This window comes from Cydia splendana, chromosome 27 (assembly GCF_910591565.1).
Source record: "Cydia splendana chromosome 27, ilCydSple1.2, whole genome shotgun sequence".
NCBI classification, from domain to species: domain Eukaryota; kingdom Metazoa; phylum Arthropoda; class Insecta; order Lepidoptera; family Tortricidae; genus Cydia; species Cydia splendana.
The window spans coordinates 4,912,073-4,929,407 of record NC_085986.1 but is presented as its reverse complement, the minus strand read 5'-3'; the positions used below and the strand labels follow the sequence as shown (position 1 = coordinate 4,929,407).

Below are 17,335 nucleotides of genomic sequence, written 5' to 3'. Positions count from 1 at the left end.
AAACCTGCCATACAAACTACCTCTGCTGCAATTGCTTGCCCTCGCCAGGCGTGGCTCACTCCGCGATTTCGTCGCTTTGCTACAGGTAGCTAAAAGTACATCCGTTCCACCCATAGTAGGTAGGATCGTATAGAAGTGGTATACGCGTGCCTCCGTGAGGGACCAAACATACGCAAATAAGGACAAACAATAATAGCGCTTTCTCTGCTACTCCTACTGAAAGATACGTAAGACTATCCCGTTCTGTCGTTATCCCCACTTCTCATGCCCAATCCAGTTTAATACTAGATTCATGGTTCCACCCCAATTTTGGGGAAAGCCATAAGCTGCGCGTGGCGCTGTCGCCACCAAGCGGCCATATCTGTGCTGATCGTAACAGACGCGTTTTGTTAGAGAGTGAGTCTTCTGTACCTAGTACTATTATTTATCCTGTGCCCTCGCGCTGTAAACAGCAACACCCCTAACTGTACATCGGTGGACCTTATTACAAAACGCATAAGGTCCACCAATGTACAGTTAACAGTGTGGGCGGTGGTAATCCACCGGCCGTTCGCGGGCCCGAGTACTCATTTCTTTAGTCTTGACTAATACGGTAAAATAACCTTAAATATTTGTTATTTCTGTATATTTTCAAAAGTTTTATATTAACAATTTATGTATCACCTCTCATACTTTGTCGTTATTGGCGATTGTCAACTTTCATGAAATAATTATTTTATTTTTAGTCCGGCTTTTCCCACACCACAGTATCTCGTGCGTATTTGTATTGTTTTGTATTTGTCATACAGGATAAATGTATCATCTGGAATGTATTTCGTGATTTAAATTTATTTGTTTTCTAGCCACCCTCCCCGGCTTCGCACGGGTTAACTAATTATACACCTAAAGTCTAAACCTTACTCAAGAATCACTCTATCTCAAATCCGTTCAGTAGTTTATGACTTTTCGCCAACAAACAAACATACACACAAACAGACAGACGCGGCGGGGGACTTTGTTTTATAAAGTGTAGTGATTTTAACGTAGGTATGAAAAAATAAAACAAACAAAGCGAAATTTTCACATGGAATAATTTCGGAAACCTTCATAATATTGTATGGGAACTGAAACTTCCCATTAAAAAAATCATTTTTAACCTTGTAAAAAGAAAACCCATTGTATTTCGTGTACTTTCACATTACGACTTTTTTAGGCGTTTAAAACTGACGTTTATTTTTTTGGGCATATCTTCGGAAAATACAGTTTGTACGCGACGAAGGTAATAGACAATTTCATGGAATACTCACCCTTAACACTGCCCATGCGATTGTGAATCTTATTACAATGTTATAAGGTCCAACTGCTAGTTACTTGAGTTTGTTGTGATGTGTACGGCGATACATTTAAGTATGACGTCATATTTGACGTTATATATGAAAAGGGACCTTATTGTCGATGGCGCTTACGCTATTATTAACGATGCACCGATATAAATACAATGCCGCGCGACGCTGTGCGGCGTAAGCGCCATCGACAATAAGGTCCCTTTTCATAGATAATGCCCCATATTTACGCGATTTCGGCACAATAATTATGATATCAGATATAATGCGTTCGGCAATCATTGTTGGTCATTTGCATTTAAAAATAAAGGTTAAAAATAAATAGTTATCTAGCGGTTGGGTGGCTATGATACTGCTTTAAAAAAACTGGCCAAGTGCGAGTCGGACTCGCGCACGAAGGGTTCCGTACCATTACGCAAAAATCGGCTAAACAAAACACGTTTGTTGTATGGGAGCCCCACTTAAATATTTGATTCTGTTTTTAGTATTTGTTGTTATACCATTTTCTAAATTACCCTGCTCTCGAAGTTAACCCAATGCACCTTTAGTTTTTAGGGTTCCGTACCCATAGAGTAAAACGGGACCCTATTACTAAGACTCCGCTGTCCGTCCGTCTGTATGTCTGTCACCAGGCTGTATCTCATGAACCGTGATAGACAGGATAGACTAGACAGTTGACATTTTCACAGATGATGTATTTATGTTGCCGCTATAACAACAAATACTAAAAACAAAATAAAATAAATATTTAAGTGGGGTTCCCATACAACAAACGTGATTTTTTTTCTGTTTTTTGCGTAATGGTACGGAACCCCTCGTGCGCGAGTCCGAATCGCACTTGGCCGGTTTTTTATTCTACTGCTATTGATAAAATTCGGCGCGGGGCACGTCGGTGGTCCACATTTCTAATATTTATATCATCCGATAGCGTAACTGTTAAAATTCAAATCATTTACGCTAGCCAAATAATAACGATCAGCACCTCAATTGCAATTGCGACTTTACTGTGCTAGATAAAAGGTCTAAATTACAACAGTTTTTATTTAATCGAAGGAAACGAAAATAAAAACAGTGATCGCACCGCGGGAATTCCTAAAGAGTTTTCCTTAACTTTATCTGATGAATGACCAATTGACGCAGTTCTGCCGGTCAAGCTATATTGTACCTTAAATTTATAGACGTAAAGACCAAAATTGTATTTCGTTGCGAGTGCTATGAGACAGATTAAGCGCTATATTGTACCTTAAATTTATAGACGTAAAGACCAAAATGGTATTTTGTTGCGAGTGCTATGAGACAGATTACTCGGTGATTTGAATAATATTCGTGTATAAAAGTGAAATGTTTTGTCTTGTTGTTTTGTGTTGACATCTTACACAGAACAACCTATTTAGCCCCAAACTAAGCAAAGCTTGTACCAAAGACATATGTAACTTCGTATAAGATGAATAAAGTCTAAGGAAAAAACGTGCCCCGGAAATCAAGAAAAAGTCATTCTCGGATAGATGGCGCACACACCTTTGGCCTATGCTCGGCTAGATGGCGTGACGACACCGTTTCATATTTAACAATTTTAACACATAGATATCAGTGAATGAACATGGGTCAAAATGATATAAAAATAATAAAATCATTTCCATATATATACATTTTTTTGATAAATTAATACGTTTTAATTTTGAGTTGTAGTCGTGTGTCGATAGATGGCAGTAAATTTACTATGACAGCATGGTATAATAATATACTCCGCCTGGTACTCTATTCCGAGATTCGCGTATGACCTAACTGACACGGGCCTACGTCATCATGCTGTCTACAGGTTCTCAAACTTTAAAATGTGGGAGAATTTTAACCAACGGTGAAAATTATTTTAACGGCATAAATTTTAAGTTCTTCACGTAGAAACATAGTAAAATAAAACAAATCTAATGTATTAAATTAAACTTTATTTATCTATACAAGACAAACGTTTGAAAAACTAATTCACAGTTACACATTAATTACCAAGCTTACGACGTGAAAAGTTTGGAAAACACTGCGACTGCTGACACTGAGCGAGAAGGAAATAACAATTAACACGCGTTCGACAAGGATGACGGTCAGGGCATGAAGTTATCTAGATCCGAATTGTCAAATGTGACAGCGCTATCCTGTGTTGCCAGTAATGTAAACAGAATTACCCGAACGTCTGAAATTTCTTTCGTGAATCGGAAGATATTGCTAACGAATAATTAAAAATGACGTGTTATTGTAAAATATAAGATAAAATTCATATAAATGAAAATTATAAAGAAATATTTTAACTTATTAACCATAGGTATAATGTACCCATGTAACATGTTATGTTGAAATAAAGTGGCAATGTTATTGTGACGTAGGCCCGTGTCACTCTGGGTATAGAAGACCATGTTTTATTAGACCATGTATGACAGGACCCCTCTATACTATCTATTCTCTTTGCTTGTACTATGGGTGCTAGGTGATGATATACATACTTATATACATAGAAAACACCCATGACTCAGGAAACAAATACTTGTGTTCATCACACAAATAAATGCCCTCACCGGGTTTCGAACCCAGGACCACCGGCTTCACAGGCAGGGTCACTACCACAGACCAACCCCTATAGACCGAGCTTATAGGACGACTCGCGGTCACCGCCCGTATGGTGTATAGGTCAAATATAAGATTGTTCGCGCGCCGCTCCGATCAGTTGCGCCCAAGGTTACGACCTGTTAGCAGTGTGCACGAGTCTAAGAAAATAAATCGTAAACTATTGAATTCATTGGGAAATCATGGGATATTGCAGCGTAAAATGGTGTGGCAAGTCATCTAAGACTTCTACTTACAAAACAGATGGAATAACATCCCACAGGAAAGCGAAATTCATTATTTCATTGAATAATGTTTCTTGTCCGCGGGGTTCATTTTATACTGGTCAGTAAGCAGAGGCGAAGTATGTCCGTCCCTTTTCGTCAACTTGAAAATGCAATGCGCTATCCCTTTCCCTTCCGACTAGTGATGTGACGATGATGGTTTTTCAGTTGCGGAAACTTCGTGCTTCGTCATACCGTATTGTACCATTTTAGTAGTAGTAGTAGTAAACTCTTTATTGTACAAAAAGACATATTAAAAATAACATACAATTAGTAAGAAGTACAAAGGCGACCAAACTTATCCCTTTGAGGGATCTCTTCCAGTTAACCTTTGAGTAGATGAGAGGAGAAAGTGAAAAGAGGGTGACAAATGCAGCAAAATGTACAACAAGGTACCAGAAAGATAAAGGATATAAATACATACAAAATTTATAGGATAAACATACATATATTACACAAAAAGGAATGGGGAAAATACACAAAAAATTGGAAAGAATTAGAACGATATAAAGCAACTATACAATAGAAATATAGACAAATTAATCAGTCAGATCAGATAACCATAGTTTCTTTAACCTCTCCTTGAACGACGCAACCGATTGTGCCTGCCTGAGCGAAACAGGCAGCTCATTCCACAGCTTCACTGGACGCACTGCGAAGGACTTGTTGTATCCTCGAGATTTGTGAGGAGGGATGGCAAGTGATAAATTCGCGCTCGAACGCAGACGGTGGCCACTGCCTTCAGCCAGAAATTGAAATTTTTGAGAGAGGTATAAAGGAGAAGAAGGTGTAAAAAGAACATTAAAGAGAAGAGAATTTTAGACATAATATATAGGTAACATGTTGTGTAAGTTTTTTTAGAATCCTCTAGGCCAGCGGAGCAGTTAGGCCGCATGTCACGAGACGGACCTGATGATGAACTTCAAAGAAGTGCGAGGGAACTCGGTGTTGGTTTGTGATAGACATATGTTGTATGGGTTTTTTAGAATCCTCTAGGTGAGCAGTTAGGTCTCATGTCACGAGATGGACCTGATGATGAACTTCAAAGAAGTGCGAGGGAACTCGGTGTTGGTTTGTGATAGACATATGTTGTATGGGTTATTTAGAATCCTCTAGGTGAGCAGTTAGGTCTCATGTCACGAGATGGACCTGATGATGAACTCCAAAGAAGTGCGAGGGAACTCGGTGTTGGTTTGTGATAGACATATGTTGTATGGGTTATTTAGAATCCTCTAGGTGAGCAGTTAGGTCTCATGTCACGAGTTGGACCTGATGATGAACTTCAAAGAAGTTCGAGGGAACTCGGTGTTGGTTTGTGATAGACATATGTTGTATGGGTTTTTTAGAATCCTCTAGGTGAGCAGTTAGGTCTCATGTCACGAGATGGACCTGATGATGAACTTCAAAGAAGTGCGAGGGAACTCGGTGTTGGTTTGTGATAGACATATGTTGTATGGGTTATTTAGAATCCTCTAGGTGAGCAGTTAGGTCTCATGTCACGAGATGGACCTGATGATGAACTCCAAAGAAGTGCGAGGGAACTCGGTGTTGGTTTGTGATAGACATATGTTGTATGGGCTTTTTAGAATCCTCTAGGTAAGCAGTTAGGTCTCATGTCAAGAGATGGACCTGATGATGAACTTCAAAGAAGTGCGAGAGAACTCGGAGTTGATTTGTAATAGGCATATGTTATTGGTCCATTTGAATATGTTTTCAATACAACCTTCTATGACCTTAATAAAACGGACAAAAGAAAATAATTGTATGAGATTTTGGCGACACTTTTTTCTCGTATCGAAAGAGATTGCGATTCTGAGTGGAAATAATATAAAAATTCTAAACTTTAAAATTCAAGTTCTGGGTACTTTAAACAGAAATGCCCTAATATGTTAAGTAAAAATTTCAGGTACATTGTTAAATTACTTAATGAAATATTAAATTAATCAATAAGTATAATTATTAAGTCAGTTTACTCTTAAGTATACTACATTGGTAACAATTTTACCACAATACATTTCGATCTCACTGGTAGCAGTACCCACTACCTGTAATGAACATGTCCCATCCCTACATTTACACGTGTCAGCGCGCCATGTTTAAAACGACCAATCGCAACGCCGTGAGCAACCCCTCCCGCACCTCACAGTTTGGTGATTTGCGTCGGGAACAAAATGGCCAATATTAGGTTTCTAGAGGCGGTGTTCTGTGGTCACTACCCACTAGGCCCGACCGCAAAACTTTTGACTCATGCATTTTACTCGTATTTTGGGATGATCTCTACAGGTCGCAATTCTCAACTGATTCTCGTGAAATTTTGTGATCAGATTCTAAGATTAAATAAAAAAAATTGTCGATCCAGTGTTTGGAACTTTTTCAAAATGCGGAAATTGTCTGTAACTTTAAGGGCTTATAACTTCCAAAATAAACTGTTCGTGCGTCAAATTTCATCCAAATCCGCTTAGCTGCCCTAGTTACAAACATACAAATACGAATAATATTTTCATTGTATTATAATATTGTTATTATGTTGGTCATAGAGCCATATTACGGTAATCGCTAGCGTGAACGTAACTTACTTTCTATGCATCTCGCTCGTACTGACATATTAGTGCGAGCGAGATGTATGGAAAGTAAATTACGTAGACGTTGGCGTATGTGTCAGTGTTGACACTGTCAGTGACCCATGGTACGGGTACTGGTGACAGTGAACCGCGAAATCGAAGACTTTGTAAATATTGATTCGTCATTTCACAAGTCGTAAAAGTCAATTCAAGGAGTAAAAAGAATAAATGTCTTGTTCCTTTGTTTCTTAGGATCTTTGAATATCTACTTTAAGTACTTTAACGCATCCACCTCTGAGCTATGGACCGCGAACCGATAACATGGGTTTCCCCGTATGTAGCGAAAATGCTTCGCAGAGGCAGAACGACAACGTGTCGTGATTAGCCCTGAATGGGTTAAGCCACTAAGCCTTGTGATCAATAGGGAATATTAGGCAAAGCTCTGCGTAGGTGGCACCTTAGTGGCACATACAGTAATCAAACCACATTGACACATCACACGTCACGTCAATCACATGGCCTACCGCGAAACAAGAAAATCGAAATTTCGTTATCTAATCTCTCTATCACTCTTGCATATTCGAGCGATAAAGAGGCAGATAACTAAATTTCGACTGTCGCGTTTACCGGTAGGCCCTTGTTAACAAACCGCCTTGATGCATCAATGTCATATTTTATTGTCTGTGAAAACTTGTCAAAAAACAGTTTAAGGCACAGTAAGTATGTATAAGTTAGTCTATGAATTTACTGAGTCGGTAGTGCTGCACTCTGGCGGCAGAACATTGCAGTAATATCCCATATTAAAACTCATTAAATGTACGTATTTTGTACGTTACGTAGGTTCTCTGGAAGAGATCGCTATCTAGCGATAAGTCCGCCTGTTTACCTCTGTCTTCATGTATTTTTTTATTTGTGTTTCCATGTACATTGGTTGGCTATTGTATTGTATTGTATTTTTCAGGGCAATGGAAGACCTTGAGCAAAGACGCCGTGCCGTCCCAGAACCTTCCCAAGCTGAACCCTGACGGATCCGTCATGGTGATCCGCAAGAGCCGTACCCTCAAGTACAAGGAGACCAGGAAAGATGAGCCTATGTAAGTATTAAGGTCGGAAATAATGAAGGATCAAAGATGCTGCCCTGTGGCACTCCTCACTCCGAGGGAACTCTGTAAGTCTGTACACAGAAAGCAGGAAAGACGAGCCTATGTAAGTATTCAGTTCCTTATTATATAAATTCCCTAGGAAGAATGGAGGACCAAGTATACTCCCCTGTGGCACTCCCCACTCTGATGAAATCAGTATGGTGTCTAAAGGAACTGACGCTCATAAACAAGGAGAGCAGTCCAGTTACGCCCATGTGAGTATTCGCGCTTCCATTACTTCTAAATCTGTAGCAAGAATAAGCGACCAAGCATACTGCCCTGTGCCATTCCTCACTCCGACGGAACAGTCATGATGATTTGCAAGAGCAGCACTTTCAAGTAGTGGTCACTATTTTGGTCCGTATTATGTCAATTCCCTGTCTATACCTCGTTTTTTTTAGCATTAGAAAAATGGTAAACAATCTTGACATGTCATTTTATTAAAAACGCTTTAAAAAATAGTATTGCCTTGTGGTTCCCCTGACTGCGACGATATGATAATGATGATCTGGGGCCTTACCATGATGTCCTTATTGCGATTCTGTTTAGGACCTAAACTGAATTGCTAAGGGAAGGAGTTATGCGACTTGTATAGCTCCGTCCTTTAGCAATTCAGTTTAGGTCCTAAACAGAATCGCAATAAGGACATCATGGTAAGGCCTCTGTTGTCTGCCTCTATATTTAATCAATTGTTTTTCCTGAAGAAAATGCAGCTTAAAGAAAAGAACAGTCAGCGATAAAAGCTTGTACAGTCACCACACGGTATTGTTATGCTATTTAGGGTTCTTGCTAAATTGGAAATTCTATAGCGTAAGTATTGAACAACCAACAGGACAACAACCTAGGACCCTGAATGCCGCAACAATCGCGGAGCGTGATGGTACCAAGATACCATAAATGAAATTATTGACAAATAACTTCTTCAATTTACAGTGACAAGACGGAGAAGTGGTCCCCCATCGGGATGAGCCACGCGCCGCCCGCGGCCCTGCCCGAGCCCGCCCTGGAACCCGACAGCAGCGTGAGTAACTATGTGTTCTTATTCCGGCCCGGGGGCCTAGCTAAAACTGTCAATCGTTGATTTGATACATAGAAAACAATCTAACTTTAACCTTTTGAACGCCACAGACGGCAATTGATGTCAACGCAAAATCGTGACAACGACGCCAAGACGGCATTTGACGTCGATCGTTTTGTGATGAAAATCTACTGAAAAACACCCCACTTTTAAGGTTGGCATTATTTATTCACAAAACTAAATTTTACCCCCGTGGCGTCAGTGGCACGGCAAATGGATGCGCCGTTTGGCGTTCAAAAGGTTAAATAATAATAAATATTAAGGGACATCTAACACAGTAGAAAGATATTTTTTTGTTAAATGTTAGCTAGAAAGGTATATTATACTTACATACTTTAAATTATGTATCTGAATTAAAAAAAAAAAACACATTAAAATAGGTAAGTAAAATTAAGACTACCTACAAAACTAATACCTAAAAAAAGGCATGAATTTTAACAAAATCTCACATGAACAATATTTGTTTCAACTGTCTCTTTACAAATGAGTACTTATACGAATATTCGGTTATTCCATAAGGAAATATTTGAGCGAAATGCTTCAATACCTAGATTTATATCCCGAAAGTGTATGACAACTAGGAAATAACCATCGACTCATAACCACAGAATAAGTAATAGTACATTACATACCTAGGGAAGTAAATTCGTAAATGCTCCAGATCGCAGGTGTTTGTGGCCCGAACCGAAGGTGAGGGCCATAAATATGCGATCTAGGGCTTTTACATTTACCGCCCGTGGTTTGTATAAAGTTTTACGTCTTGCCTTGGCCAGGAAGTGATATTTTCTTCCCGTCCCGTGGGAAGGTGACGTAATAGTATTATCATACAGAACGGCCACGCACCGCCCCGCCCCGACTCGCATTACCTCGCCCCGCGACTGGCCGCGACATGAATCTGGCGGACTTCTGGCGTCCTCTCAGTAGAGCGACTTACCCGCACATACACAATGACGCGTGTACAGACGTGCCGCGCACACATATAAACGTAAATGATTTTTGATGTATGGCGTGTCCGCCCTGTGTCATAACTTCAAAACAAAGAGCTCTTATTCAACTGGGAAAGTTAACTTTTTAGGGTTCCGAATCCAAAGGGTAAAAACGGGACCATATTACTAAGACTCCGCTGTCCGTCCGTCTGTCTGTCACCAGGCTGTAACTCGTGAACTGTGATAGCTAGACAGTTGAAATTTACAAAGATGTCTGTTGTCGCTATAACATCTACTAAAAACAAAACAAAATAAAATAAATATTTAAGTGGGGCTGCCATACAACAAATGTGATTTGCCGTTTTTTGCGTAATGGTACGGAACCCTTCGTGCGCGAGTCCGACTCGCGCTTGGCCTTATTGGTTTTTATTATTATGTACTTTCAAAATTGAACTTTCAGAACAGGGGAGATGAAAGGAAAACTAATAAAATTATGATGTAATACATTGTGTGTGCTACGGACGATACAGGAATTTCGAACTCGTTAATTAAGCGGTCGCCTTCGGCTTCGGTTTTCAATTTACACTCGTTCGTAAATACACAATGTACTATTTCGCGATAGGGTCTCAGGTCTCGTGCATTATTTCCCCCAAACTAATTATAAACTGTTTCTAATTTTCTGTTTTTAATTTTCCAGTTGGCGTACCGCCTGCAGACTCTGCACGCCATCGCCAACGGCGTGTCCCCGCTCTCCCCGCCGCCCCCTCCCCCTCCCCCCGCGCACCCTGTCCCCGCCCCCGCGCCCGCGCCCCTCAAGCCGAAGAAGCAGGACGCCTTTATGCAGACCGACCCCGTGCAAGACGAGGAGGAGGAGAACAATCAGCCCGACAACAGCTACAGCGAGCCAAACGACAACTCCTACCATTCGCAGTCTGAGCAGATAGGTGAGTCACATAAGGTTCATAGGGGTAACTTCGGAAGCGGGGTAATGTTGAAAGTGACAAATATTTACTGAACTAGAAGCGGTTTCTACTGTAGCCACAGATTAAATAATAGTACCTACTAGGTACAGAAGATTCACTCTCTAACAAAACGCGCATATTGCGACAAATATGACCGCTAGGTGGCGCAAGCGCGAGCACGCGTCCTTTCCGTAGCGGTGCGCGGCAACTACTGTGGCTAGACACCAAAATTGGTGTGGGCCGCATGTACTTGTAGCGACGCGACGAAATCGCGGAGTGAGCCACGCCTGACAAGCATTCCCTTCACCCGCTTAATTACTTAGGTTTCTAACTGTACCAATTAAGCTTGAACAGTATATAGGAATTTATACCTTATTTTTTATTTTCTAACAGTATATGTCTTTTTTTTACAGCCGAGTATCCAGTCCAATACAAGGAACCAGAAAAATCATACGAACCAAAATCTTACGACACAAAATCCTACGAGTCCAAACCGTACGATTCAAAATCGTACGACTCAAAATCGTACGACTCAAAATCGTACGAGCCTCCAAAAGACTACACAAAACAGACAGATGACTACATACCACAGACAGACGAGGAATATAATAAAGAGGCAGAGAAATACGCGCTAGGCCAGAAATCTCTGAATGGTTATGATAAAGATCAGTACCAGAAAACCTTGGATTACCAGAAGATGGGACAACTGTATGGGTTCACCGATAAGCAGGAGTTTAGGAGTTACTATCCTAATGGGTATACAGATAGGTAAGTTTATTATACATTTTACCAGATTACCAGAAGATGGGACAACTGTATGGGTTCACCGATAAGCAGGAGTTTAGGAGTTACTATCCTAACGGGTATACAGATAGGTAAGTTTTTATTTCTAAATTTTTCTTTCTTCTTCCTCGCGTTATCCCGGCTTTTTTGCCACGGTTCATGAGAGCTGGGGTCCGCTTGGCAAATAATCCTAAGAATTGGCGTGGGCACTAGTTTGACCTTCTAACCCAGAGGGTAAACTAGGCCTTATCGGGATTAGTCCGGTTTCCTCACGTCACGATGTTTTCCTTCACCGAAAAGCGAATGGTAAATATCAAATGATATTTCGTACATAAGTTCCGAAAACCTCATTGGTACGATCCGGGGTTTGAACCCGCAACCTTCATAAACACCAGCGCTCTATCTAAATTCTTTAACTAAAGGAAATGTGGAAATATTTACCCACAAATACTTGCATGAGCCTGGTATATCTTTTCATCGATTCTTTTTTTATACGAATATTTTAGTTTATGTTTTTTGAAGACATTTTCTACAACTGGGTACTTACAATTCACATTCTATGGAATTCTATGGAAGTTTTTGCATAACTTGTTAATTTGATTAAACTGCTGCGATATTTTGATCTATTTTAATGTTATTCATTGTATAAAACATACAGGTGTTGTCTTCTTACTTCGTTTTTAGGGTTCCGTACCCAAAGGGAAAAAACGGGACTCTATTACTAAGACTCCACTGTCCGTCTGTCTGTCACCAGGCTACCGTGAACCGTGATAGCTAGACAGTTGAAATTTTCACAGATGTATTTCTGTTGCCGCTATAACAACAAATACTAAAAAGTACGGAACCCTCGGTGAGCGTGTCTGACTCGCACTTGTCCGGTTTCTTTTAAATATATTTTAAACATTTAAAATTTTGAAACATTAAAAAAAATACAATAATCAATCTGAGATGGTCTTAGGGTGGTATTCCAATATCTTTGTCCAATGTGTATTGCGTCTCACATTTTGCTTAATGAAAGAGAGACGCAAAGTCATTGGACAAAGAAACTGGACAGGTGGAATAACACCCTTACCCTAAAATTGCAATATCAACAAATTAAAAACATTTATTAGTTAACCAACAAAATATATTCATAAATCTTACAATCTACTTACAAAATTACAAATGTCTTAACCTAAACTAACAACTAACAACACAAAAACTATTCACAAAATTCGCCTCACGCCCCTCCAGATGCAAAGGAGCCCATCACGCTCGCCGCGTTGCCACGTTGAACCGCGATGGACAACCTTTGCATAAGAAACAAATTAAAATTTATTTTCCCTTATTCCAGTGCGGAGATCCTCCGCAACCAGCAAGCGAACCTCCAAATACTTCAGCAACAGCACCGGGTGACGGAGAACCAGAATTTCTTCACCGAGGGCATCAAACAAGAGGTGGACCTCAGCGGAGATGACATGTATGAACGGAGCAAGGAGATTGCTGAGAGAGGTGAGGAGTTAAATATAAATTTTACCATCTGAATAAAATGATACACTCACAGCACTTCAAGCAAGTAAGGATAGAGTGCTAACTCCATACATTCTGACTTCTGTAACACAGGTTTTAACCTAGCGCAGAAGACACAAACTTCAACACCCATATGTACTGGTTTTTGTCAATAAAAATATTTTATTTTTATTATTTATTTATATACATCAGTTTTCTTACTAAAACGCGGGTTATTTCATAGTCGACATCTAGTATCAAGTAGTAGATCTATTCAGTAATCATATATCAGTGACACCAGGCCCCTATTTCACCAACGTGACAGGTGCGACAATTCGACAAGTCTCATTGCTGCTGACGTCACAGGCATCCATGGGCTACGGTTATCGCTTACCATCGGGCGGGCCGTATTCCTGTCACCATCATTGTATTATTTAAAAAAACTTTATTATATCGGCAAAAAACAGCTATTTCTCTTGTGATGTTTATGATGATAATGATGACAATTGTCACAAGATTTCAAAGAACTTTCGGTAATTCTTGACAGCAAATGAGTTCTATGTCGGAATTTCGTGACAATTGTCGTATTTCTTGTGACAATTGTCATTAGCTTCGCAAAATAAGTACTTATTTACTGGCGATATAGTGGAGTTTTTTTTAATTAACATGTTGGTGGCAAACAACCACACCGCCCGTCTGATGGTAAGCGGTTACCGTAGCCTATGGAGGCCTGTGACGTCAGTAACAGTGATGTCGACAAATGCGACATTTGTCACGTTGGTGAAATAGGGCCCAGATGACACGAGTGTCGCTACTGACGAAAAATGTATTGCTAAAACAATTTACAACTAATATTACAAGCAAGAATTAAAAATAGAGTTCCGGTTAATCCGGTTATAATATTAGCTGAAAATTGTTGAGCATTAGAGTTTTCGTTCGTCGCGACATCTATTGTCTATTAGCAGTACTAATATAAATCCGCTACTAGACGCTAGATGACTACGAAAATAACCCGCGTTTTGGTAATAAAACTGATGTATGGAGTTAGCACTCTATCCTTACTTATTTCTCTATGCTCACAGACTATTCTCTGTATCTTTAGGTATTCAAATAAAAGTAAACAGAATCTACCCTCAAATGGCTCCTTAAACCAGTTGAGGGTAGAAGAAAACATTACACGATCAAATAATGTAGGTTAAAGTCAGGTAGTTCAGTGACTGATCCAGGCGGTTATGTAATTGGTCGGTTAACCATGTACAAATTGTTAGTTTACTTTTATTTAAATTTAAATTTACTAAAGATACAGAGTCTTCGAGCAACACCGGCTTTCGACACATCGGAAGGGAGGGGCCCAAGCGATATCTCACCGTACAAATCTTTCTGCCATTTTTCGCGGGGGAAAGGTGCACACAGTCGCACTTCTCACACACTTACATACAAAATCCAATATGTAATGACGACACAAATACATAGAAAATGACACACGTCAAAGACAAATCTTGCAAACCTCGATCTCTTTTTGTGTACGGACGAGTGACAAGTGTCACAACACGCACACTAACACATTTTCGTTGAAGTATGTTATTGTATTCTGAGAGATGAGAAGTCGGATTTGTCGCTCGACCGATCCGCAATTTGTACTGAGCGAGCAAAATCGATAAATCCAACAATTACATGAGACTAAAATATAATAATTGTGTTTGAATGTAATTAAACGTATGATATGTAAAAAAAAATATTACATGTGAAATGTAACACTTTCTTTTTGTAAATTTGATGTCCCCGACCTCTTTTTATAACAAAAAACCGAGCAAACAGGCATTTTTGTGCAGCAGTGTTCACGCGCGCGTCTGGACTCGGTCTAGTGAAAAATCCAAGTGCAACTAGTTTTATTACCCGCGCTAGATTAGATTGACGCGCTAATCTTGTACCTCGGCAGAGGGGAAATAGTGCGAATGCCGCCTCCCTTCCGTGTTGCTCGAAGTACAGAGTATAGTTTATGGAGACAAAGGGGCAATGCTGTTAGTGTGCTATGGACGATTTGTTATAGCTCTATTTTAGATCTTACTTTTATATTGTAACGGTAGTTCATTTATTCACATACAAGATATATACAGTGGTCCTACTAAACGAAGTAAATAAGTAGCTTAACCTTTTGAATGCCACAGAAGGCAATTGACGTCAACGCAAAATCGTGACAACGACGCCAAAGACGGCATTTGACGTCGATCGTCTTTTGATTAAAATTACCGAAAAACACCCCACTTTTAGGTTGGCATTATTTATTCCCGGACCCGGGTATGTCCTTAAACTACGTCCAGGACCCGGGTATGTCCTTAAACTACGTCCAAGACCACCGGTGGACGGGCAGCAGCGTCCCTCAAATTCGGTGTACTCGACTGCGATCGCCAACCCGCCTGCCAAGCGTGGCGATTATGGCATACATCCCCCAAAGGGGGAGGCCTATGTTTAGCAGTGGACGTCTTATGGCTGACATGATGATGATGATGATTATTTATTCACAAAACTACATTTTACCCCCGTGGCGTCAGTGGCACGGCAAATGGATGCGCCGTTTGGCGTTCAAAAGGTTAAATCTAAAATAGGCCCTTGAGGCATTGTACCAAGGATGCTGGCGGCATTTCCTCGCTGTATCGTAATGCTGATACGTTGTGCGAGGTAGCCGCCAGCTCTTCGGTCACCAGTTACGTCAACCCAGGGGTCGGAAACCGGTATTTACTCCATACAAAAATACCGGTATTATTACGTTCGTTTTCGTTCTTTGGTTTATTATTTCATTTTTAGTGGGACAATCTAATAATACGAAGTAGTTACCTAAATACATAATTCAGTCCTACGTACAAAGCATATAATAATTCAAAATATTGGGCGATTTCGGGGTTTTAAAAAAATACCGGTTCCGAGCCCTGCGTCAACCAGACGCTTCCGCGATTTCTGCGAACAACTTCTGCGCGCTGGCACCCCATGGACCTAGAGTTTCAACTCCAAATGGTACACAATGGTACTCTCTACCGAGGCTCTTATATTTATCACGTTTTAAAATTTTATATTTAGATTTGAGTGATGTATAATAAAATGCGTATTTTCTAGATGCGGGCATGTACGAGACGCAGCGGCGCCTCGCGCAGCAACGTTCCTTAGAACTGAGCCTGCCGCCGCAGGTCAAACAGGAGCCCGAAGGTACTCCACCAGTCACAATACTACAAAACAAACAGTATACAATGAAGGGCCCAATAGGGGGACGCAAAACTCTGCGTAGGGGGCGCTTGTAGCACTAACTGTGGGTCTCCCGCGAAACGCGGAAATGGAAAAATCGTTTAGCTTTTAAGCCTCTCTATCGCTCGAACAAAGAGAATAGAGTGTATAGAGACGGATTGTCAAAGTAAATTATGTAGCCACTGTAAATATAGGCCAAAGGTATGGTGCAATCTTTTCGAGCGATGGCGCCGTAATCTCCAGTCTACTCTCGAGTAGATGGCGTTAATATTTAACAAGTTAACACATATCAGTGGAAGAATAAGGATCAAAGTCAAATGGCGTTCTAACAGTTTTAATTGTCTGTAGAAAGATGGCATAAAATTTACAGTGGCTATATAATTTACTTTCACAATCCGTCTCTATACACTCTATTCTCTTTGCAATTATGCACTACATCTGTCAAATGTTTCATTATGTTGCAGGCTGTGATAATGTGATGCAACCGCAGGGGAGCCCCTACGGTTACTCCAACGGACTCAACGGTGTACAGGGTGAGTCAGATCATGTGAATTTGATTAATAATTTCAGCCTATATACGTCCCACTGCTGGGCATAGGCCTCCTCTCATGCGCGAGAGAGTTTGGGCTATAGTCCCCACGCTAGCCCAATGCGGATTGGGGACTTCACATACACATTTTGAGGTTCTTCGCAGATGTATGCAGGTTTCCTCACGATGTTTTCCTTCAGCGAAAAGCTAGTGGTAAATATCAAAATTATATTTCGTACATAAGTTCCGGAAAACTCATTGGTACTAGCTAGGATTTAAAGTTTTCGGAGATGAGAAAGGTATAGTCCGACAAGGAATTGTAGAAAATTATTGAGCGCGCCACTTCCTACGTAACTGTTACATTTTTGACGTAAAATGCTTAAACATGGCAACAAATTAATTTGTACTTTTTTAAAGTTCCATTTTAT

The 17,335-nt window shown here is 40.3% G+C and overlaps 1 protein-coding gene and 1 long non-coding RNA gene across 2 annotated transcripts in view; one reads left to right on the top strand and one right to left on the bottom strand.

Annotated features, from left to right (window-relative positions):
• Positions 1–17,335, bottom strand: part of LOC134803830 (uncharacterized) — a 180,380-nt gene that overhangs the window by 95,406 nt on the left and 67,639 nt on the right. The gene's annotated exons all lie outside the window — the stretch shown is intronic.
• The window catches only part of LOC134803733 (uncharacterized), a 31,327-nt gene that overhangs the window by 10,390 nt on the left and 3,602 nt on the right, over positions 1–17,335 (top strand). Inside the window, exons 2-8 of the mRNA XM_063776550.1 lie at positions 7,724–7,856; positions 8,838–8,925; positions 10,606–10,852; positions 11,284–11,638; positions 12,987–13,144; positions 16,253–16,342; positions 16,843–16,911. Coding sequence (XP_063632620.1) covers positions 7,724–7,856; positions 8,838–8,925; positions 10,606–10,852; positions 11,284–11,638; positions 12,987–13,144; positions 16,253–16,342; positions 16,843–16,911 — 1,140 coding nt within the window. The remainder of the gene's footprint in view (positions 1–7,723; positions 7,857–8,837; positions 8,926–10,605; positions 10,853–11,283; positions 11,639–12,986; positions 13,145–16,252; positions 16,343–16,842; positions 16,912–17,335) is intronic.